The 26,149-nt window shown below is 43.6% G+C and overlaps 1 protein-coding gene across 1 annotated transcript in view; it reads right to left on the bottom strand.

Annotated features, from left to right (window-relative positions):
* acvr2ba (activin A receptor type 2Ba) overlaps positions 1 to 19,557 on the bottom strand; it is a 44,395-nt gene extending 24,838 nt beyond the window's left edge. Inside the window, exon 1 of the mRNA XM_085764086.1 lies at positions 18,906 to 19,557. Within this exon, the coding sequence (XP_085620212.1) occupies positions 18,906 to 18,957 (52 nt within the window). The 5' untranslated portion in view covers positions 18,958 to 19,557. The remainder of the gene's footprint in view (positions 1 to 18,905) is intronic.
* Between the last annotated feature and the right edge of the window lie 6,592 nt (positions 19,558 to 26,149).

Here is a 26,149-nt window from a genome sequence, read left to right as displayed (position 1 = left end):
TTACTGCTAGACATCCCAAGATTGCAAACTAGTGTCATTTTTTCATATATTTTTTTTTATATTATAACATCCAGGAGGTATTTTATAGAATGATAATCAGATAGGAAAAAGAAATGTTATGTAAGAAGTCTGAAAAATCACTGATTCTGATTGGAGTTGTCAACAGTGGAAAGACAAAAGTTCCAGTCAAGGCCCACGACACTGACTTAAGATATGGACAGAAGTTTTCTAGTTTGTAACTAAGTTTGAAATCACTGTTTTCACTATACTACATTTCTTTCACTATACTACATTTCTTAATCAGTCACTTTAAAGATTCATTTAAGTCTCGAGACGAGATCTAAAGTTTGGAGGAGCTACCAAGGATATTTATGATTTTCTCCTTAATTGGGAAAAGACTGCATTCATTTATGTATTATATTTCTTTCTGTGTACTTATCACTACAATATAACTAATCATTTTGTTAAGTTTGTAGAATTAATTACTATTAAAATATTAATTAAATATTTTGAATGTTTAAAAATGTATTATATTTATTCACTGACATCACATGCTTGTTGAACTTTCCTCTGTTCAGACTGACTCCTTCTCCTTGGCAGCGCTGACTGGAGCTCACCAATGTTGTAGAATAAACTGACAGACCAAACTGATCTCAGACCAGCTCATTAACTCAAACATGAACACAGTGATGGTTGCTGTGAGCCGCACTTCTCTGCACTCCTTTACTCCCCTTTCTCCCCCTCCTCCCTCTCCCCCTCCTCGTCCTCCAAGCAAAGTCTCCTCTGGATCCCAAAATGGGCTTCCCCTCCCCAAACTCACTCTCACACACACCCTCACACACAGACACACACACCCTCTATTTATAGCCACTCGTAAGTCAGCCCCAACACTGCTCAACCATTCTCTGTGAAAATGATAAGAGGTGGAGGAGGAGGGGGAAAGAGTACTAGAGCTGCTCTTTAACCAAATCTCTCTCTCTCGTTCTTTCTCTCTCTCTCACACACACACACACAGTACACAGTACACACACACAGTACACAGTACACAGTACACAGTACACACACACACACACACACACACACACACACACACACACACACACACACACACACACACACACACACACACACACACACACACACACACACACACACACACACACACACACACACACACACACACACACACACACACACACACACACACACACACAGCAGCCATAAGCGCCATCAATCACAGCGTGGCCGGCCCTGACAGCACAGAGAGCTGCAGACAATAGCGCTGACCTCTCAGACAGAGGGCCTCATGGCTGCAGAGCCTCAACACACACAGAGACAGAGGACACAGTCTTCTGTGTCTCCGTCCCTGTAGTTTAAACAACGCTTTCGCAAATTTAAGACGCAAAAGGACGAAAGAAATGAGGGAAACATCTCCACTGACGGTAGATTTCTACTTACTAACACCTTCGTCTTCACTAAGGCTTTTACATCTGCATTAGAAACTTGATAAGAGTGAATGCACCACAGCACATGCCCTACAAAGGCAAAGTGCAGTATCTTCATTTTTTCTTTTTTTTTTGACCAATCAAAAGTGTGGCATATTCTCTTCAATCTGGTAAAATTTGATAATGGTACTGCTGAAATTTCCAGAGTTATTGGGCTTTTTATTTTGCCGTCCACCCAAAAAAACACTGTGAAACCAAGGCAAAGTGCAGTATCTGCAAAGAGTACTGTACTCCCTACATTCTATCATTTACTCTATAATTCCACTGGAGTAAAACCAAGGCAAAGTATCGTATCTGTAGCTAATACCAAGACAAAGTGCAGTATCTGCCATAAAATGGTTAAAATTGGTCAGAAAGACAAACTACAAAAGACATTTAATTTAGTCCACCTTTATCTAATCAATTATAGACTTGGTAGTTATTCATAATTTGATGCTTAAACCTGACAATGAAAAACACAAAAAGCTGTTTTTCTCAGTTTGGCATTTTTACAGATACTGCACTGATTAGCCGTCAGATAAAGGCGGGTAACTGTATTTATGATTAATTATTTGATTGGTTTGTGCATTGTGGAAATGAAGTGGAAAAAGACAGTGAACGCACCAGCACAGTGCAATGAAAACAGAAAGACTGCAGGTAGCTGAAGGAGGAAAGAGTGAGCTGCAGCCCTGAGATCAGTTTGAAGAACACACTGAAAGCGTCTCACACAGAGAGAAGATCTCCATCCCATCATACACCGATGTGCAAGAGAGTGTCAACAGGAAATAGATTGTCTACGCTGCAGTTGATTAGTCACACTAAATAGAACAGCGAACTACAGAATGTGAGGCAACAACAGCTGCAAAGACAACAAGGTCAGTAACACTGTGATTCATGATCGTGTTGTGTCCACCACTGGCTGATGAGAGCCAATCAGGAGCCACCGTGGGCGTCTTTGTCATAGTTTGCAAAAGTTCGCCCATGAATTTTCAAAATAAAACAGGACCAAGAGAGATTCTGACGAGTCCAAATGTCTCTGTAGGAGTTCCACTGGGTTTCTACTCATTCCTTTGGTTCCATCAAGTGTCTAATCTACGTGCAGCATTCTTGTGTGCTGTTGAGCCCAAACAAAACACCGCTGCTGTGTGTGAACAACAGTCGTCCCCGTTATGAACCGTTACTTTTTGTTTTCTTGGTCATATTCTCTGTGACTTCATGGAGTCTGGTTCGGAGCTGCAGCTGTTTGCGGCTCGTACGTCTACAAATGTACAGATGTCAGTCGTGATTCAGACGCCAGCACAATGAGCATATGTGCAGAGTGTAGTGGCTGTTCCCATGTGGACAAGTGAACAGATGGCTGCTGGTTTAACAGGGAATCTGCAAAAAGCATATGCATTGAAATATACACGGGAAACACTCTGGTACCGGAGAGGCTTCTTCCTCTCTACACATCTACTGTATACTCCTAATATTTACAGCCCCAATAACCCCCCATAGATAACCCCATGTCCTGGGTTGTGTTCAAAGCTCCATTAAACCCTAAAACCACCGGTGTTCCCTGGAACACTTAAAGGAGAAGTGCCGTTTTTTACAACCTGGACCTCATTTCTGGCATAAAATACGTTGGTTTACTCACCCAGATAACTTTGGTGTCATCAGGATCCTTCAGACGATATTTAGATCCATTCCAGAGCCGTGTATATCCATATAGTGGGAGTGATTGGGGCATCGTAATGCAGCCTCTAAATAACACATTATCTGCCATGAAATTCATTTATTTAACCAATATGTTGTTATGATTCACTAGATCTATTCCACAACAACAACACCAGTTACCATGTATTCGTGGACATGCAGCGGTTTGTTGTTCTCTGGCCAGCTGTTCCTCTCTCTGCCTCCACTAGGGCTGTCCCGATTATCATATTTTGATAATCGAAGCTTCGCGGACATAAAATCGATCTAAATCTAAGCTTCGACGGCCGGAAGGGTGCGCGATCGTAACGTCTGATGGGGGGCGGGGGCGCGATCGCAGCGAGAATAATGAAAGTCATGGCAAACAAACACTGCATATCTCCAAAATACTACTACTACTACTACTCATTTTAATGTAACAATTGCCGATGAGAACCGGTGTCAAAAAGGAAAAAAGGAACAAAACAAAAAAATCGATCACGGACTTTCATGATCGATTACCATGGCAACGGATGAAGCTTCGAAGCTTCAAATTTTTTTCCGTCAACAACCTCAAAATCTAACAAGTATTCAGCCATGTTGCACAAAACTAGCAGCAGCAAATTCCAGGTTAACAAAAAAATCCGACTGTCGCAGAGTGAAGGAACCTTTTTTTTTTTTTTTTAAATTGCTTTATTAATAATTATATACAGAACAATACTGTTTAGCTAGGGGTTTTATAGTTATAAAACTGATATACACAAGGAGGCAGAGTGAATGAGCCGTGCTGTGACATCATCCAGGTCAGAGGTCAGTAGGTCAGTAGGTCAATCTACAGACCCCAGATGATGATAACAGGAAATCCCAGACTCAATAGGGAACAGCACTAGAGAATCATAACAACATATTGGTGAAATGCGTTATTCAGAGGCTGCATGTCGGTGCCCCGATCAGTCACTACCATTGTGGAAATACGCAGCGCTGGAACGGATCTAAATATGGTCTGAAGGATCCTGATGACACCACAGTTATCTGGGTGAGTAAACAACGTGTTTAATGCCAGAAATAAGGTCCGAGTTGTAAAACACGTCACTACTCCTTTAAAGAACTCTGAAGAGAAAACGTTGCTCCAGACAAAATACCACCCTGAAACTTTGTTACAACACCACATGTGATTGTGCACAAGGCCGAGCGCGCACGTGACTGTTCACGTTTTAACAGCTGATAAGGAGTCGTCGTTCAGTCTGATGCAATCCAAACAGACCACCACCGCATTTTTGTGGGGGGGGATGACCAGCATGAGTTAGTGAGCATGTGTGTGTTTTGTTGTTGTTGTCCAGACAACATCTGCCCCCGCCATCTCTGAGAGACCAGACAGGACACACACACTCCCAGACTGGGCCCCCCATCCCCGGACAAATGGCAGAAGAGAGAGAGAGGGAGAGGGAGTCATTCCTCTGGTCCTCGAGGGAGAGAGGGAGGGGGGGGGGGGGGGTGAGAGAGGAAACAAATGAGAAGACGGGGGAGGAGGGACAGTGGAGGAGAGGAGCCGTCACTTTGTCAATGAAAAAGAGTTGCACACTCCCCCACACCCCCCCATCTGTCACAGTTAGACTTCAGCCCAACACAATGCACACCAACACTTTACTGTTGTTATTCTATACCATGAGCTCGCAGGCTGCTCGGCCCTGATTGGACGGTTTGAAAGGAGCGGGACACGTCCTGCAGTGTGTGTGTGTGTGTGTGTGTGTGTGTTCTGATAAAGTGTCCTGGACTCCATTGTTGCTCCAAATAGCATGAGCCAGATAACATTTTATCAGCCCTGGTACATACATAGACACACACACACAGACAGTCTTTATCAGTGTGCTGTCCCACATGACTGACTGGTTACTGACTTGTTCATCTCTATTCTGAACATCCGTCTTCTCTCTAAAGGCTGAAATCAAAATGTGTCCCCTCCTGTGGCGGGAGCATCTGTCCACACGTCTGGATTTATTTGTTAGGATTTCTGCCTTTACTCCCTATTAATACTGTGCAGACAAACCACACTGAAGAATCAGTTAAAGGGATACTTCACTCAAAATCGATAATTCGCCACTTTTCTACTCATCGTCATGCCAAAGAAGGGTTTGGAGAACTTTCAGAGTCATCAAAACGCTTTTGGGTCGATTGAACGATAAGACAGCAGCCGACAGATATATGCTTAATGTTGGGGGCAACAAAGTCACTGTTAACAAAATCAGCATCTGTCCCTTCAAATTTAAGTGTGTGTCTGTTTGGAGCAGCTGCTGACAGATGTGCAGCTGCAGTGACAGTTTCCTCATCACTAAACCTGAGTCACCATCAGATCCTCCCTCACTGACTCTGGACATACAGTATATTATATATTCTGGGTTTTTCCTCTCTTTAACCGTCTCGTTTCAGTTTTTGCTGGTTGGAAATCATCTGGTGCACCCGCTGTTTCTCTCTGGCGCTTGCTCACTCTCGATCCGCATATACTGTAAATGAATATTATATTCTGAAGTGCATATGGTCATTGTCCTCACCACTTTTCAAAGTAAACCGACACCCTTGAGTAGCTTCCAGTGGTTGCGCAAGATTTGCTGCGAGATGTTCTTCCATGTTTACATCATACATCCAATGGTCAACGAACATCTTGCAGAAAATCTTGTGCATGTGCACAAACATCAACAGAGCCACTGGGAGCTACTGCTACAACAAGGCTAAAAACTGAGATCATATTAATTTTTTCCTAACAACTTTTTCATGTGCCAGCTTCAGGACCCTTGGGTCAGTACAGACGAGCAGTATGGAGGTATCTGGATGTTTCATAGTGTGTGTTTTGGATGATTCAAAGTGAACTCTATCCGCTGCCATTATATGAAAATCCGTTGCCAGTCGGACCCCCCCTGGAACTCCAAAAGCAATTTGATAACTCTGAAAGTTCTCAGAACCCTTCCTTGGCATGACGGTGAGTAGAAAATTTGTGAATTATGGATTTTGGGTGAAGTATCCCTTTAACTAATAATCCACACATCATATCTAATGGGTTTCACACACACTTTGAACATTTTGACATATGAATTAACTACAATTACACAAATGCTAAAATATTTGGGTGCACTGGCCCTTTAATGAAAGTCCTCACAGCAAACCCAACACATCATCAGTTTACATCCACCTGCCTGAGGACACAAAGATGTTCCACAGGTAAGATGCTCTGCTCCCTCACTGTCTGCTCGTCTGCAAACTACGGAGGCCCTGAGAGCTCAATATACTGCAGCTTCACAAAGCACAAGCAAACACACTCAGCATCAGTCTGACAACACATGAGAGGGAGAAAAACACGACAACAGTAGACACACACACACACACACACACACACACACACACACACACACACACACACACATACACATACACAGATGACTGCAGCTAGAACAGATGGACATTTTGATCCATTTAAATACTCAAGTTCTCCAATTACCCCTGATTGTTTCCCCCTATTGTTGTGGAACAGCCCACATGATCTTACCCCTCGACACATTGTAGCTTGAATGGAAATGATGTCAAAGAGACAATCGAGTGGAGAAACACACTGTGAATGTGAGTGTGTGGCAGCTGCAGCACCTCAGGAGAAACCAGGAACTTCTGTTAAATCACAACACCTCAAGTCTACCTGACACCCCTCAGACCACACAGAGGAGTTCTCTAACCCCCCCACCAGTCTGCAAGACCCTCTCCCTCCAAACCACTGACAGTTAAAGATGACTTCTTTACTTTATTTTATTTGTTTAAAGCTATAGCATGTATTTGACTAAACTTTTATTGTTGCATGACCTTAAACTCCAATTTTTCCAGTTGCACAGAACAACCTGCAGTCTTCCTCTTAAAGGAATAGTTCACTCAAAATTGAAATTTCACTCATTATCTACTCCCCCTCATGTGGACTAAGGGCTGGGAGAAGTTTCAGAGTCCTCATGGCTTCTCTGAGTTACAGGGGGTCTCGGCGTAGCAGTGCATGTCCATATAACGGTTGCAAATGGATACCAACTGTCTTCATAACAAAAAGACACACCAAAAAACATCCAAATACCTCCATGCTGCTCGTATGTAATGTCCGTGTTGTATTGAAGCCCCGAAATGCGAAATTGTTCCGAAAAAAAGTAATCGTCCACATCTCGCGAGATTAATTGCACTGACGCCGGCGTCAGTGCAATTACTGACGCCGGCGCAAATCGCGCGAGATTTGGACGGACCAGGAAGAGGAGCTTCCGCTGCAAACAAGCTTGAAATATAAACTTATTTAATTTTTTTCGGAACAATTTCGCATTTCAGGGCTTCAATACAAGACAGACATTACATACGAGCAGCATGGAGGTATTTGGATGTTTTTTGGTGTGTCTTTTTGTTACGAAGACAGTTGGTATCCATTTGCAACCGTTATATGGACATGCACTGCTACGCCGAGACCCCCTGTAACTCAGAGAAGGCACGGAGGACTCTGAAACTTCTCCCAGCCCTTAGTCCACATGAGGGGGAGGAGATAATGGGTCTCATTCATGAAACGTGAGTAAATCTGTGTGTAGATTTGCACATAAAAGCTCACGTTACTAAAACTCTACTCCGGATTCATGAACGGTGCGGGAAACTCAGATTTGATCGTAAACACGTGTGTAACTTCATGAATGCCAACCCATCGTAACCTAACAACACGCCCCCGGTGATCAGCAATTAGCATAGATCTCCATACATGAATAGCCATATAAGGAGATCCTGACCACCATAGTAGGAGGTAGGTGCATCCTGCTCACCTGCGGCCATGACGCAAACGAGGAAAGGGAGAGAGAAAAAAAGAGAGATCACGGATCAAAGTCATTTTGGTTGAAGTGGAGTCCAGAAAAAATATTGAATTCTCTTCTGTTAGTAGTAGTGTGACTGGGACAGGTCAAAGGCGTGGAGGGAAGTAACAGATTTAGTGAATTAAGTGGGCCTATCCTTGGTTGATTAAAGAACCGTTTAAGAAGTAAAGCCAGAATAGTTCGATATGAAACATGAAAAAATAAAAAAAATACACACAACTCCAGAGCTACAGCAGCGACGGGAGGAGGAGGCTCTTCACAGCCTCAGCTGTAGAGGAGCATGGTTGTATCAACACATGAAGTTATATAGGCAGGTTATATTGTTACAGAAGCACCAGCCGTCTGTCACAGCTCCATCCAAACCGGTGCAACACAAAAAAGTTTTTTCCGGTTTTATATCAGATTATTATCATCATAAGATGGAGCCTCGACGTGTTTGTGCATGTCCGATCCCTAAAACGTCTCTCTCTCCAAATATTTCTAATTGTTTGTCATGTTTAAATTACGTGTTTCAAAGGCGTTGGTGTATTTTGAACATGAGAGAGAGTAATACAGATTAAAATTTTAATTTTCAACAGTGACAAGCAGTATTTATTTGCATTCCTACATTTACACAAGCGCTACACACAGTCCGGAGCAGGTGTAGATTTTGTGAGTAGCTACGAAAAAATCAGCGCTACTAAAAGATTGATGAATGCGGAAATCCACGTAAATTTGCGCTGCTCAGGGTTTACACACAAATCCGTGCTGCTCACGTTTCATGAATGAGACCCAATGAGTGCAATTTGAATTTTGGGTGAACTATTCTTTTAAGGTTTCCTGCTCCACCCCGGCCCCCTCCACCTGCTCCTACAGCTGCAGGTATGTGTTGCTGCGGTGTGAACGCCGGCCGAGCCGAGGTGTCACATTCTGAACACAGGAAGAGGAAAATCCATGAAAATCTAAAAAGTCCTGAACCCTGAAACCACAAGAAAACCTGCAACCTGATGTGGTTCTTCGAGGAACATAGAGAACTCTTCATGATCTCTGACAGAACACACAGCTTTAGGTCTTAGAACCTTTAACACAGGTTTGGTTTGTTAAAGTGATCTTGGTTGTGTGGTAGAGTTTAGTGAATGACGATGATGATCACAGTAAAAACAAAGTGTCAGTCAGCTGTGAGCTGCAGACCAGACCAGACTGTGTCCTTTACAACTTCCCTTAAGCAGTTACACTGACTACACTACAAGTCCTGAATAACACAGGAAAAGCAGCATGTATTATTCTACTCACGCTCCTGTTGACAGTTGGGCTGTGTACAAACATGATATTAAAGGGAAAGTTCAACATTTTTGGCAAATTGGCCTATTGCCACAATCCCTATCAGTAGGTTCATTACCTTTAATTGTCAGTGCAAGCTGCTTTTAGATCGGAGGGGCAGAGACGTTTCCCTCCTCAAACTCATCAAATACACAATCCAACAACTCCAAAACACTCTCATGGACAATTTGTGACCTGCACATTCACCACACTATGAAGTAATAAGTAACAAACGTTACAAGATAGAATTGTTTTAGAGGCAAATGTGTAGCAGGAACTACATTCCAGACATGGCTAACGTGACTTCAAAAGCGCAAGTAGTTACAAGTATTTGCTTCATTTGTCATAATTTTACATAATTGCATGTTATTTCATAGCGTGGTGAATGTGCAGGTCACAACTTGTCCACCAGAGTGTTTTGGAGTTGTTGGGTTGTGTACTTGATGAGTTTGATGAGGGAAACATGCAAATACCATTAGCCTCCGTTGCGTTAGCTGAGCAGCTCACGTCTCTGCCCCACCGATCTAAAAACAGCTTGTACTGACAATTAAAGGTAATGGAGGTACTCCTAAAACAAAGGTTAGGGATAGGATTATGGAATAGGATTAATGCAATAAGCAAATTGGCCCAAATGTTGAAATATCCCTTTAAAGTAACATTAAAAAAAGAATAGAGAATAGATGGATAGTTGTGCAGGTTGAGTTCCTGCCACAGGGCCTGTGTTCTCCTATCATGTGTCATGTATCATGTTTATGTTCACTTAACATGTGACTCACAAAGAAACCTCTGCAGTGTGTGTTTGTTGGGGGGAGGGGGGGTTATGATACAGACAGGGGGGGCTCTTCCACCACAGTATTGATCTCTGAGTAAGCAGGTCAGTGGTATTATTAGAGATCAGTGAGTGTAATGAAACGCTGCAGCTCAGTGACTGTAAACACTGCTGGATATACAACATACAACACAAACACCACTCCAAGACACTACAGGCAAAAACACTGTTTTTTCATGCACTGATCAATTTTGAGATTTTGGGCTTTTTTTCTTCCTTAACATGTATTCTTTCATAAAGTTGAAAAAATGGTATAAAATCCACATAAAGGTGGTTATCTTACTTCATTTTCTCTCTTGTGTCTGTAAATTTCTCCTAAATTTGCTTGTTGTCTGACCCATGTCATGTCAGGTATCATTAAAGCTCTCTCTCTCCTGAACAATTATGTTGGCTCCAAACTTTCCTTTGTATCGGCAACCAATTGTAAAAGAACAATTTACATTAACAATCTATGGAATTTTACAGTACAAGTCTTTAAAGGCCGTTTTCTCAAAATGAGTTTTTCAGACTCAGACTCTGAGCTAGAAATCTCCACTTCAGCAGCACTTACAGACACCAAACCTTCCAGTTTTATTCCTGTCTATATTCTGAAGGTTTTTACAGAGGGGATTGTTGATATATCATTCAAAGCCTGATTTATACAACATTTTATTCCTAAAAACATGGCAAAATTGGATTTTTTAGGGCTGGTGACAGTATTTTCTCATTTACAGAGGGATAAAAAAAGATATCCAAAATCCTCCTCTGTAAAAACTTCTGACTCTAATATGTCAACAAAATAAAACAAGAATTTTGAAAGGGGCTTTATCCATTGTTCAGATTTCGGTTCTGGAAATCTATGCAAATTTGTGCATATTTCATTAGATATGGCCTCATTTACATATCTAAACACAGAATTGGACACAACTTGTAATACAAAAAATATTTGTCTTAATATGGTGATATCTGTTAGTTAAAACCTGTGGTGTCTCCCCTTAACCACTGGGAGTACTTTTAGACCGCAGGAAGTACTTTGACTGTACTATTAATGCAGGATCTGTACCACTGATACTTTCACATGAGTACAGCATGTGTGTATGTACCTCGACTTATAGAAAACACTCCTACAAAGCAGCAGCAGCCTTCAAACCAAACCATCCCTGCGCTGCCTCTGATGGACTCACAGCAGGGTGAGTCCACACCAACACTCTCACTTTGTTTTCCTCAGGTTGTTTGGCTGCAGGATGTTGTCGAGGCCTCATCACACTCTTTCAGGGCTTGACAGTCTCATGATTGTCTCTGAGCAAAACACACACGTGCACACACACACACAGCTTCCTCCACCAACAAAGAAAAAAGCGAGGAGCTTCCACTGCAGCTGAAACTCTGGAGGAATCTGACGTGGATTTATCGCCTGCTTTCCTCCGAGCTGCTCCATCACTCCTAACGAGCAGCTTCTTCATACCTGCAGCTGCTCATACGTCTACATGTCTCGTATAATTAGGACCACACTGTGTTGGAGATTCTTGGAAATCCAAGCAACCAATCCAATGCAACTAAATACTATCTAACTTTTTGGGAAATTATGAGGAATTTCCTGGAAACGCTATAAATATTTCACAAATAATATGAACTTTCTATTGAGCCATTAATGAGCAGACCTCCTGCTTTTATTCTGAAATACTCCAGGCTGCTGATGCAGGAGGATAAATCCACCGACCCTGGTTTCAGATCAGCACTGTTTGCCTATCTGGGTCTGCTCTTGACCCAACCCCTCCCCCCTCTTCTCCCCCTCCTCCTGCAACTCTTCCTCTTGACCCCATGTCATCAATCTTGGGCAAGCTGTGCAGATGGGAGAAAAAAAAAACAGGCACTGGCCCTTTAAATCTTGCTGGTAGCTACGGGCAACCCATCCCCCCATCATGCGCCCCCCTCGCTCTCCCCTCCTCACTGGTGTTCAGGCCCTGCAGGGAGTGGTAGTAGTGAGGGGGCAGCTCACTGATCCAGGCCACAGGACTAGTTTCAGACTCCACAGCAGTCAGAGTCTCACATGCAACACTGTTTACTACAGCAGCAGACAAAACCTAACACCACTGTATGGAATGACAATATGAAAACTGACCACACACCTGCCACCTGTCCAGCACCGTGCTCTCAAAGCAGAAAACACCAAGTACATTTACATGACAGTTGAAAAAAACAAATTATTGCCTTAATCCGACTATAACTGGACAACTGAAGTGCATGTTAAAGGGACATTGTGTAACTTCTCCTGTTGTCTATTCACAAAAATCGATTATTTCGTTCAAAAGTATGTTTTTCATTAATCAGTAATCCCCCCCACCAACAAAGTGAAGTGTTCCTTTCAGCTCTGAATGAGCCGTTCATATCATTCATATCTCCATGGAGCGGGTAAGCTCGGTGCTGGCTGCCATGTGGTGTCTCCATGTTTTTACGTTCAGTGGCAGCGTGACGGTAGGAAACCACGGAAACTCAGCGGAGACACCGGAGCTGTCGGCTCAGGTGGAGGTGGCGTCTGTAAAAAGTCACTGCGGTAACGCAGTGAGGAGGAATGGAGCGTTACACTGATGCTGCATTCACCTGCAGTCGGGCAGACGGCCGTTGCTAACAAACCAGATGTCATTTTAGTCACAGAAGTCCAGAGAAAGCCGGTAAAACGTGGGTCAGGTAAACAATACCACATCGCCATGACAACATATTGTCAAGTGTATTGTTTTGCCTCATGCTGATGGACCACTTGTTTACATAGAGGCTTGTTTATGCCGTTACGTGCAGCGGCTGTTGTCCGCCCAATTTCACGTGAATGCAGCAGGAAAAATACGATTGAGTTTCTTGCGATATACAACCGCACAACTGCTAGATGGCAGTAATTCCTACACAATGTACCTTTAACGTTTAAAATTCGGAATATTTGAACAAATCTTAGTCAGAAATGAATAAACTCAACTTCAGAGGAAAATCCAACACAAAGTACACAACTATACAAGGCTACAAAAGGCACTGCAGTAATTAAGGGATTGCAGCTCAATAAAAACATGAAATCAGATCAGAGAAGAAATCAACAGTGTGGACACACACTGCTCTGAAAGAGATGCACTGTGATACCAGTGGATTAACTGTTAGCATTAACTCTTCTGGTGTTTAATTCAGATGATCAGCACATACACAAACCTCAATGCAAACACACACCCACACTTTTACTTTTAGCGAACGCAGCATGACTTTGAGCTGACTGTGTGCTGTCACAGGCAACACAAGGACGAAAGACGCCAGTTTGTGCTTTGTGGTCAATATAGGTGCACACACACACACACACACACACACAGCTGTCATTGGAAATAACAGTACACGCCGAGACCTGCTTACACTGCAGCGCTGGCTTCTCATTAAGACGCCAGTGCTCAGTGTCTGACAGCCATGACGCACAATTACTTTTACTATTTTACTACCGAGTGAAAGTTAACATCTTCTCCATCGTAGTCATCATCAGTAGGTGTCTGATTGGTCCAGATTCTTCCTTTGTGATAAACAACCATCTGCACAGACCAGAACCACCAGGAACCCTGCAGCAGATGGTCTGGTTCTCAAACAGACCTGGTCTTGAGTTAGTCTCGTCTTGGATTCACACTGTAGGGTTTTCCCTGATGGTGGAGCTTCAGGACACAGGTTCATCCTCTGAGGAGCAGGGCTGAGATCCATGAGAAAACAGCATGACTGTAACACCAGTCAATAATCAATAATCCTAAAACCTACAGAGTTCTGATCTGCATTCTTAGTGTTGAGCTCTCAGGGCCACCGTACAAAGCAACAAAACATGACTTCATCAGCGCTACACTCCGTCAGAAGCACTGCAGCTCTGAACATTGAATCGATTACAAATCTCATATCAGTTCAGTATCCAGGTACAATTTATCATCAGACCGCTGGAGCGCCGTCTCTCCTGACCTCCCTGTGTGAGTGTGTGTGTGTGTATTGATTAGGAGGTAAGGCGGACGAAGAGGAGGAAGAAGAAGAAAACCGTTTTCCACAGCAGCCAATAAACACACACACTCTCTCTCTTCCAACTGAGCAAACCTGCTGCTGCAGCTCCTCAGGGTTCTCACTGTGAAACATACACACACACACCTTCAGTCTGTGTGTGTAGTAACACTGCAACACATTTAATCAAAACTAGTCATCTAGAAGCATCTATACATCCATAACTGTGGAAATACACAACGTTCAATATAAAAACATTATGATAAACTTAAAGCCCCAGTGTGTAACTTATTTGGCTTTTTATTAGCAAAAATCAAATATTGTTTTCATAAATACGTATTTCACTGAAGTGGAATCACACCCGCATACAAATGAAAGCTTTTTTTGTTTATCCTGTTACATGCATCGTCTGTTGTCTGTCTGACATCTGCCTGATTTCACGTGAATGCATCAAGAATACGTTCCAATATGCAACCGCACCGCTAGATGTGGGGAATTCCTACACATTATACCTTTAATGTAAATGTAAAAACTCAAGTGAAACATTCTAGACTCATGAGAAAGACAGAACCATAGTCCCATTCATCTCACTATAACAAGTTCAGTACTCAAAGTACTTTGACTTGAGTACTGTACTTGAGTGTGTTTGTCATAGTATTTTTTTTTTTACTTCTCTGTAAACTGTTAAAAATGTTGTACTTTTGACTACAGGCCACCGTACATTTATTCTTTCTGAATGGAATGTTTTGAGCTACATTTTGTTCATCAAACATGATATTCTATACAAATAGAGGTATTGATATGAATAATAACTGCTGATCATGCACACATACACAAACTAGCCATTAACAGGCTAACACAATGAACAAGGATCAAAACAGGGCATTTCATAACCTCACTTTTGCCACAAACACATCTCTGGATGGCACAATGATGTGTATGTGTGATGATGTGATAGATTTTTTATGTTTAAAATGTATGAATAAAAATAATAACGACCCAAAGATTGACATAAAAGTAAAAACTATGACATCTACATCTCCAGATCAGATGCTTGAGGACACACTGTCCAAGAGACCATGTCAACATCAGAAGTCTTCAGACAACACAATAAACCCACTGCTGGAGACATGAGCCCATAGAACTAAGACTGTGATCTACACACACACACTGCTCACGGGCTCATTCAGTCACATTCATCTCACTGCTGACATCAGCATCACACACACACACACACACACATCCTGGAAACCCTGTGTAAACAAAGCTGCAGAGGGGATCACACACGACTTTGATTCAACCTGCGCACACATTAAAAATGCATCAAAGCACCAAGGAAACATCACACACACACACACACACAGGACAATCAATCATGACGTGTCACTAACCTCCAGGTTGGTGCTTTTACCTAAAGACATTTTCAGTTTGTACTTTACTCAAGTATTGTTTCTGGAAACCTACTCTACATTTACAAGACAGCATGTGTTCGTTTGACTCCCTTGCATTTCTCTTAAAGGGATATTTCAACATGTTGACAAATTCGCCTATTGCCATAATCCCTATAGTCTAGGTCCATTACTTTTAATTGTCAGTGCAAGCTGTTTTTAGATCGGCGGGGCAGAGACACAAGCTGCTCACCTAACGCAACGGAGGCGAATGGTATTTCCACGTATCCTTCATCAAACTAAATACACAATCCAACAACTCCAAAACACTCTGGTGGACAAATTGTGACCTGCACATTCACCACACTATGAAATAATAACGTACAATATGTAACATTACGACACATGAAGCAAATGATCGGAACTACTTGCACTTTTGAAGTCACTCTGCCGAGCAGCCGAGTCTGCCTCGAAATCAACTCCGTCTCGTAATGTTCCGTTATTATCTCACAGTGTGGTGCACCACCAGAGCGTTTTGGAGTTGTGTATTTGATGAGTTTGATGAGGGAACGGCATGCAGAGCTCACGTCTCTGCCCTGCTGATCTAAAAACAGCTTGCACCTACAATTAAAGGTAATGAACCTACTCCTAAAACTATAGGGATTATGGCAATAGGCAAATTAGCCAAAATGTTGAACTATCCCTTTAAGTACCTTTACTTTGAAGCAGCGGAAATAATTTTCTTTTACTTTGAAAAGGTGATAGACCACAAACTGTGCACATCACAGGAGAAGAAGTTGTAAGAGCCAAGTCCTCCACTGTCAGTGAAGTCTGAACTTGTCAATGATGCTGCGTTAGATACAGATGGAGGAGGAGACCATGGTCTGATCTGTGAGGCAACCTGAGGCCTTCATACTGAACTAGGTGGAAGATGTTTGTCTGTGTATGTCTGCTATATGCTCCAATTGTCCCAACCATTATCTATCTATCTATCTATCTATCTATCTATCTATCTATCTATCTATCTATCTATCTATCTATCTATCTATCTATCTATCCATCCATCCATCCATCCATCCATCCATCCATCCATCCATCCATCCATCCATCCATCCCACTCAGCTTTAAACTGCTCTTCAGAAACCTATGGGTGACATCACAGCAGGTGTGTCCATATTTAATCACAATCTGATCACAGCACTGTTAGCACTGTAAATGTTTTGCTGCTACAGAGGCAAAAATCACATCACCATCATCATCATCATCATCATCATCAATCATCATCATCACCTCATTTCAGTGAAGATGAAGAGTAGCTGAAATGTAACCAGGAATGAGACTCAAAAATATCAGCACACACTGACCACACACAGGCTGCAGTCGGGGTTTTAATGAAAACACTTGGACTCTGTAAATATTGTGTGCTGTAGCTGCCGTCCCTCCTCTCCCCCAGCTCCTCTGACTGTGTGTGTGTGTGTGTGAGCTCTAAACCTGATGAAAAATACAGAGGAAGCGTTCAGATGAAGCCGTCCCAATCGATGCCAAACAGTGATTGGTCAGGACTGTGCTGATGGAAGCCAGCCGCCCTCTGACCTCTGACCTCTGACCTCACAATCAAACCAAAGCCTGTTAACAACACTGTTTCCATAGAAATAACATTAGAGATGCTGATGCTGATGCTGAGCCAACAACACTGGCACTGTGTTTGTAAAGCTCTGAAAACAGAGTCATGTAGATGTTGCTGCTGTTACCGTGACGACTAACGTAAAACCTTAAACGTCCTCTGGTTCAGTTTGTGGATGAATGAATGTGTCTTCATTACATTGAACCAGCAGTGTGCGTGAAGTGGTTGTTTGTTTTTAGATTAGATTTTGCGTCTCCAACACACCTGTCTTCATATATTTTGCCCACACCACTGGGAGCTATGAACTCTGCTGACCTCACTACTGACCAACACAGCAACTGACCAACAGGCTCTCTCTCTCACACACACGGACAAGCAGAAAACTGGACAAACACGTTACTTAAAGGAGAATTCCGGTCATTTTTGACCCCTAAATCATTGTCCTGATGGTGTGTCATAAGGATTCCAGTCATGTACCATAGATGATTGTTTTTTGAGTGTTTGTTGTGGTTGAAAGAATTGCCCCCATACTATAGCATTGTGGCTATCCCTAGCACCGTCTAGCCATGGTGTAACTCTGGTTTGCCTGCATCAATTTTAGTCGCGTTTTTCGCTCCAACCAACACTGGGTGACCATCAGGACAACGATTTAGGGGTCAAAAATGACCGGAATTCTCCTTTAAGACACAGCAGCATCACAGAGCTCCACGTGCAGACTGACAGAGCATCACATCACTGCAGGCGCCTGTGTAGTATTTTTCCAGCACGCACGCACGCACGCGCGCGCACACACACGCCTCCCTGTACTTAGACGACCACATGACCGCGAGCTCACCGAGCTGCTTCATTCATCCGCCCGTGTCGTAGTAAAACGCGCGTGCACGGTGTGGAGGAGCGTGTGCGGGAGAGGGGGGAAATAAGAGCGATGGAGGGAGAGAAAGGCTCCCGGCTGCCTCCTTTTATCATCGATTATCGATCAGCCTTTGCATGCTTGAGCAGACAATGGAGCAGCAGTCTGCAGCCTGCAACGGCGCGCGCGCACAGGCACACACACACACAGGCACACACAGACACACACACACACACACACACATACACGAAGCTCCAGAAATGCAGCCAAAACACAACTGACAGTGAACGTGAATGCAGCTGCACCGAGGATCTGAGCGGTGCGTTCACGGTCCGCGGTGTCTCCTCCACTAAAGACATTTGGGTTGGTTTTTTGCAGCCTGACATCATCAGTCACCTTTACACACCAGATCCACCACAGAGAGGAGACCACATCTGATCACTGATCCTGCACATGTCTAGGACTCGGCCCGGCCAGCACAAATACCCCCCCTCCCTCCTCCTCCTCCTCCTCCTCCTCCACTCCCCCTCCCCTCTCCCTCTCTCCCTCTCTCCGCCATGTGCTGCTGCTGGAAAAATCCAACAGCGCTACGATCGCAGCTCACACAGATGACGAGATCCCCCTGAATATTATATAAATCTGTGCGGGATGTGGTGGCCCCGCGGGTGACTGATAACCACCGTGAAAACCCTCCCGTTTTCACGCGTGGAGCCACCACCGGGGGATCTGCTACAATAAAAAAAAAAAAAAAGCGGAGGCGCGGTGGCTTCGGTCCGCTAGTGCCTCTGTGATAGCCTACTGCTGGTGTTTAGGTGTTGAGGGTGGGTGGGGGGGTAGAGGAGTTTGCAGGCTGCAGTGTTGCAACCTGCAGCACCTTTCACCCACAGGACAAACAGCGGCGGATCCATTCTCTTTACCTGCACACAAAGTTCCCAGCAGAAGTGCGCAGGTCAGCCAGGAGAGCCACATATTCCCTCTAGTTGGAGGCGGTCGCCGCTGCGCCGCCAGGTCGAGTCCCGCTGGCCCCCGGCTCCTCCGGAAACATTTAAAAGACAAGTTCAACAAGCAGCAAAGGGGACGCTGCGTAAAAACAAACAAAAACAAAAAACAAAAAACACGACCCCGCAGCCAGGCCCCGGGCTCCGAGAGCTAGAGCCTGTGTGTCCGGCAGGCTTTTGTTTGTAGTGTAGTGTAGTGTAGTGTAGTGTAGTGTGGAATAATCCAGGCAGCAGCAGCCTCCACCTCCTCCTCGTCCTCTTCCTCTGAAACGCACCAGACCCAAAGCGACTCTACAGAGAAGTTCCCACCGGATCTGGAGCCATGCGGGGCGGACAGCAGCGGCGCTCCAGCCCGTCGGTCACTCACTCCCAGCCCGCTGATAGTTCCCACCGCAGCCCGCTGATAGTTCCCACCGCAGCCCGCGGAGAAAAAAAACCAGCCACACAAAAAGCAGTCGGACGCGTGAGACAGTCCACACACCAGCTCTCCTCCTCTCTCTCTCTCTCTGTGACGCTCAGCGCTGCTCTCTCTCTCCCTCCCTCTCTCTGCCTGTCCTCCCGCTCCCTCTCTGTTCGGGGCTGCTGGGGACAAGCAGCAGGCACGAGGAAGCGTCAAGCTGCTCCTCCCGGGCGCGCGCCACCCGCGCTCTCTTTCAAAATAAAAGCACGGGGGCTCCTCTGTAACAGGACTAACTTGCAGCAGTGAGACAAAGCCATCACTTAGCTACATGGACCATAATGAAGTTCGTCCATAAAGGGTTTTCCATGGAGTTTTTCCTCAGTGGGTGAGGGTCTAAGGACAGAGGATGTTGTTATGTTGTTATGTTGTTGCCTTGCCTTGCCTTCTGTCCCGGGGTTGACATTAGAACAGATCAGAATTAAATTTAGTTTATTAAGGGACAGTGTCCAATCATTTGCAAGAAATGGGGAGATTTTTTTTTTTACTATCCTGTCCTGTTTTGGTCCCTGTCGTGAGATTTGTTCGGTCCTTTCTTTTCTGTTTGTCTGTTTTGGTTAGTGTATTGTCAGTGTATACATTGTGTATGCTATTGTCTGTTTCCATTAAAGAAAAAAAAAGAAGAAATGAGGAGATAGTTGCATCAGATTTAGCTAACTACTAATTTCCATCCGCAGTCCCAACATTAGGCACACAACAGACACAGACCACAATCTAAAATACAAAGGAAAACCTGATTCATAAAATGACACAAATAAACAGTGGACAGCACAGAGACAATACAGACTCAATCAAACAGAATCAAAATTAGAAACGTGTTTATTGTTAAGTATACAAAGATTTGTCTTGGTATGGTGCAGACATATACCATAAAATGAACTTAAAGAACATAAACATAACTCCATGTAGCATATATATAGCCCAGAAGATAGATTTACACTTAGAATTTGGATGTAAATGAAATGGAACCAGGAATCAGTGGTAGCCTACAAAAGGAAAAAAAATCTTTATGGATCTTGATCTGTATTGTCTGTTGTCAACTGCACTTTAAACAATAATAGCCTACATAAATAAAACACACATCAGTTTTATTATAGTTTGCACTGCACATCTTTAAATAATCTGCAGCCACCACTGAAACACTGTGCTGCAGCAGCTCTGGATTTCCTCCCTCCAAGGGCTCTGTAAATAATTCACGTGCTGCACGAGAAACTGCAGAAATAGATTAGGCTACCTTTATTCTGATAATCCATACCGGAAATTAGGTCTTTTGTTCCGACGGGCTTGACAGTGTTTGGTGCAGCCAGGCTGAACCGAGTCCAAGATGGCACCTAAAAAGAGAGAGGGGGAGAGAAAGAGGGAGGGAGGGAGAGGGAGAGGGAGAGGGAGAGAGCCCGGATGTTTAAGTACAAAGGCAGGAATGTAATGAAAGAGGCAGAAACATCATCCGCTCCTCCAGCAATGTAATGACTCTGTAAATTGAATAATATGGACATTATAATATTGTGGGCATCAGCAGTGACACTCAGCTCCCACATAAGCAGGATGGACAGTTAACTCATTTACAACACATGCAAATAATATTAATTTAAAAAAATCATCTTGGATCTAGTGCAAATCAAAGTGAGGGGAAATCTTTTAAGAAAAACAACAGCTGGAGTTTATAGAGAGAGAGAGAGAAAGAGAGAGAGTCTGTATGTGTGTGTGTGTGTGTGTGTGTGAGAGAGAGAGAGAGACATTTTCCTGCCTCCCAGACTCGTATTCAGCACCACCGTCAGACATGAGAGCAGCATCACCACAAGGAGAAGTAGTAGTAGTGGTGGTGTAGAATGTAATTATCCAATCAGAGGAGTTTTCATTAAGTCTTAGCTGGTCCACGTCATAACCAACCATCTCCTTTTATCCTCTGAAAACCACCTGAATCACTGTTCCAAGGCTCATTTGAATGTCTCCTTTCCCAAGATTCATTGCATGTAGGTGATGAAAGCCAAAAACACCAACAGAGATGGAAAGGATTACATTGTTAAAGGATAATTGCCGTTTTTTGCAATCTGGACCTTATTTCTAGCATAAAATACGATCATTTACTCACCCAGATAACTTTGGTGTCATTACAAGTTGTTCCGACGAAATTAGATCCAGCCGAGAGCTGCCTATCCACATAATGCGAGTCTACCTGTATAGGGCACCGGAATGCAGCCTCTAAATAACAGCGAAACTTGTTCATTCACCAATATTTTGTTATGATAGACTACTGCTATTCCCCTCTGAGTCCGGGGTTAGCTGTTATCAACATCCGGGGTCTGTAGGTTGACCTACTGACCTCTGACCTGGATGATGTCATCTCTGAGTGTGGCGCGGCTTGTTGCTAACGCTAATGCTACGGTCCGTTTCTGTGTGTTTCTAACAGAACAAAATGAGCAGCTGGACGAAGTTCAGCTTCCACAACCTGGACTCACTAAAGCTCCGGCTAGTTGCACTAAAAATGGACCTGAATGCTGAAGCGGAATGATTATTAACAGAATGAGCCAGGCAGCGCTCAGAGATGACATCATCCAGGTCAGAGGTCAGTAGGTCAACCTACAAACCCCGGATGTTGATAACAGCTAACCCCGGACTCAGAGGGGAATAGCACTAGCCTATCATAACAACATATTGGTGAAATAAAAGAGTTTAGTGGCAAATAATGTGTTATTTAGAGGCTGCATTGCGCTGCCCTGTAGACTCACATTATACGGATATACGCGGCTCTCGGCTGGATCTAATTTCGTCGGAACGACTTGTAATGACACCAAAGTTATCTGGGTGAGTAAATGATCGTATTTTATGCTAGATAGAAATAAGGTCCAGATTGTAAAAAATGGCAATTCTCCTTTAAGTCTTTAAGATGGTCCACGACAAAACCAGCCATCTCCTTTTATCTTTCAGCAGCTGCCTCTGAAGACCACCTGAAACACTCTAGGCTCATTTGAATGACTCCTTTCCCAAGATTCATTGCATGTAGGTGATGAAAGCCAACAACACCAACAGAGATGGAAAGAACATTGTTAAACTGAACCATTTGGCCTCAGCTCAGTTCAAGTAACAGTAAGAGTACACTGTTAAAACCAAGTCCACTTTAAGTTTTGATGAAATAAAGTCCGGTGTTGTCAAGGTTGCTCGGCGACAGGTGCCACACTCTGTGATGCAACGGTTAAGGCAGGATCACCTGCTCCTGATAAGACAAACATGTGACAGAACAATCTGTTTAAGATTATACAACCTTTTTCCATTGAAACATATTGTGCAATTAACAGTGAGGATATATGAATAGGCTAAAATACATGAATATGATGAGATATTGACAATGTGAACATAAGTAAGTAAAAGCCTGAATATTATGAAATGCAAGTGTGAGAATATGAAGAGTGAACAACTTGAGGTTTAATAAGAACTCAATGTACACATTACATAACCGATAAACAATAGAGGGTTATACATCTACTGTAAAATACACAACCAATGTAGGCAGTGGTATAACTGTGGAATATTAATTATGAATCAGCAGTATGAACATGTGCAAACTGTGGGTCTCACAGTGCTATAGACAAGTGGTGCAGAGTGGAACAGGGTAAAGGAGCAGATTCTGGACCCTGCTGGTTCTGGATCAAAGGTAAAAGTGAATGATAGTTTTCCTCACCTGGACCGTCCTCGTGGAGGTGGAGTCTGGCTCCGCTCCTGATGGAGACAGAGAGTTGAAGTCTCCTCAAACATGTTGAGGTCACAGTGGTGTTGTAACGAAGGCTGGTTAGCACGCTGGCTTCAGCTGCTGTAGTCTTGGTCGTGACATCATCACCGAGGCTCCTTCACTCACTGTTGACAGTGTTGGTTTGTTGGAACATTTTCAACTGAAACCCCAGCAGATCTGACAGTTTATCTTTAAAGGGATAGTTCACCCAAAATTCAAATTTCACTCATTATCTACTCACCCTCATGTGGACTAAGAGCTGTGAGAATTTTCAGAGTCCTCTGTTCCTTCTCTGAGTTACGGGGGGGAGGGGGGTGGGGGTCCGCGCAGCAGTATTTGTCCATATAATGGTTGTGAATGGATACCACTTTTCTTCGTCCAAAAAGACACCAAAAAACACCCAAATACCTCCATACTGCTCGTCTGTAATGTCCCTCTTGTATTGAAGCCCCAACATGAGAAATTGTTCCGAAAAAATTAAAAAAATTAAATTCAATTGAAAATTAAATAAGTATATATTTTCCTGTGTCAATGCAAATCTCGCATGATTTGCACTGACCGGCGGAACAATTTCTCATGTCGGGGCTTCAATACAAGAGGGACATTACAGACGAGCAGTATGGAGGTATTTGGATTGATCGATCAGCAGTTGGTTAGGTTTTTTTTCAGGTAAAACCTCTTTTAGGCTGCGAAAATAGGCCGTTTCTTTGGGTCTGTTCACAACACTGTATGTTGTAAATCTCTGGGCAGGGCTATGGGCTGGCGTTGCTAACGGGAGGAGTGCAGAGAGTCTTCTACTGCAATTAAAGTACTTAGGGACTATTTGTAGATCATACAATCCCACTTTTAAAAAATGCTACTATCCCTTTAAAGGTACCTAATGAACCTACTGCTATGACTATAGGGGTTATAGGCGAATTTGCCTAAATGTTGAAATCTCCCTTGAATTATATCTTGCAGAGATATCTTGTCATTGAGAATGGGACAACCTGAAGGACTCGGTGCTGATGAGCTGCAGACTTCAGGTTTGTAACGTGGGCAGAAGATGTTCCTAGCTCGGTTGCCCAGGGTGATCAAAGACAGACATTTCAGGAAGATACTACTTTTTATTTACTTTTTCCCTGAAAAGCTGGAGGACTGGATTGATTGATCGTGTTGCTGCTGGACCTGGACCACATCAAATCAGCTGATTGTGCACTAAATATACTGCTGCAGTGCTGAGGAGCAGGACGCTGGTAGTGAACGCAGCCTGGCTGTGGTCTAGATGGATGCTATCAGCTGATGTTACATAAGTTCAGACTAAACACAGACATGAACCAGACAGCTGTGGTATTCTTGGCTCAGCATCAAACACAGAGACATGAGCAGTAAACATGCCTCAACACATCACCACACACACACACACACACACACACACACACACACACACACACACACACACACACACACACACACACACAGCAGTCGACCATGTATGTTGGGGCTCATAGAGTCTGCTGTCATGTCATCGATCCACAGTGCAGCACAGAGAGAAGCACACCCACACATGTCACAGTGAGAGCGCTGCCGGGGCGGTGGACTGTCTGCAGCTCCGACTGCAGCAGGAACTCACTGTCAAGTTGGTCTCTGTAGAGAGTTTCTGTGCTTCTCTGCTTCATTTCCCAGAATTCCTGCAGGCGCGGGGTCTAAAGCCACCTCAGCTATTGACCAAGTGCAAAATAAATATCTAAAGTGTGTGACTCTTATAGACTTGGGACATCTAATTATCCCAGAGCAGAAACCTTCACCCGTAGACACTTGCTACAGTACTTTAAAAAAAAAAGTTTTTATTATTATTATAGACATTTTTTCCCCAAAGAAATGAAATAATGCAAATTCATAATAATAAAAATAATACACAATGATTGAAAACAGGAAACAAGAAAAACAAACAGACACACAAACAGACAAACAAAAACAACCCCCCCCCCCCAAAAAAAAAGAAAAAAAAAGGGGGGGGACTGTTTCCACTGTACAGTTGGTATGTCAAAACTAGATAAACACAAGTCCCAAAACCTGGATGTTACATACAGGGCCGTTGCTAGGAATTCTGGGCCCCCTGAAAGAATACTAAAGTGGGCCCCTACCCCCTGACTTTTCCACTTTATTTTCTTAGGCTACGTATGTATTATCATTTTTTATTTAGCCTACTTTGTTTTGATGCTAATGCAGCATTACTATGAGTATTAGTCAGGGTCTTATGCAGAATAAATCAGTCATACAAAGATTAGACTACTGGGGTTTTTGTGGGCCCTACTGGGCGCTGGGCCCCTAGAATTATCATCACCTTTCTCCCTACAATGGCCCTGGTTACATATACTGTACGTACTCACGTACACACACACACGCACTTGATGGAGAGGGGGGAGGGGTTCTGCTCAATTAATCAATCAAATTCTTCAGATTCTTCATTAATGCAGGGTGATTAAATGTGGTCTATAAAACGTTGCCAAGTTTTGTTAAAGGCTATGAAGGAACCACAGCGGGAGAATCGAATCTTCTCTAGTTTAACACAGTACAGGATCTCATGTATCCATCTGTTGTGAGTAGAGGGGGGATTTCTGTGTCAATTTAAAGGAGCTTGAGGCAAGATCAAGGAATAAAACTCAGTAGCGATACAACGGCCGTAGCGGCCGCCAGGGTTACTGCAGCCATCAGCCAAGCTGGTGCGGGAGCGCGCATCAACTCTCCACAGCAGCAGCTGATGCTGTGACAGTGACACTGTGGCTGAATTGGAAACGGCATAACGTTACTATACCAGTGTTTTCCACTAATCAGCCGCCACAGTTTGGTTTGGGTCCGCCGCAGCAGTCTCTCACAGAAAAAAAGAACATTTTTCACTATCTCTCATCTCTGCCAGTCAGCCCCTCTACCTGCTGTCTCACGGCACACACACACCGCACACACGCACGCACACACACACACACACACACACACACA

This window comes from Trachurus japonicus, chromosome 20, assembly GCF_045865225.1.
Source record: "Trachurus japonicus isolate A0001 chromosome 20, Traja_1.0".
Taxonomy (NCBI): domain Eukaryota; kingdom Metazoa; phylum Chordata; class Actinopteri; order Carangiformes; family Carangidae; genus Trachurus; species Trachurus japonicus.
Note: the sequence above shows the minus strand (reverse complement) of the source record. Positions and strands in the feature narration are given on the sequence as shown.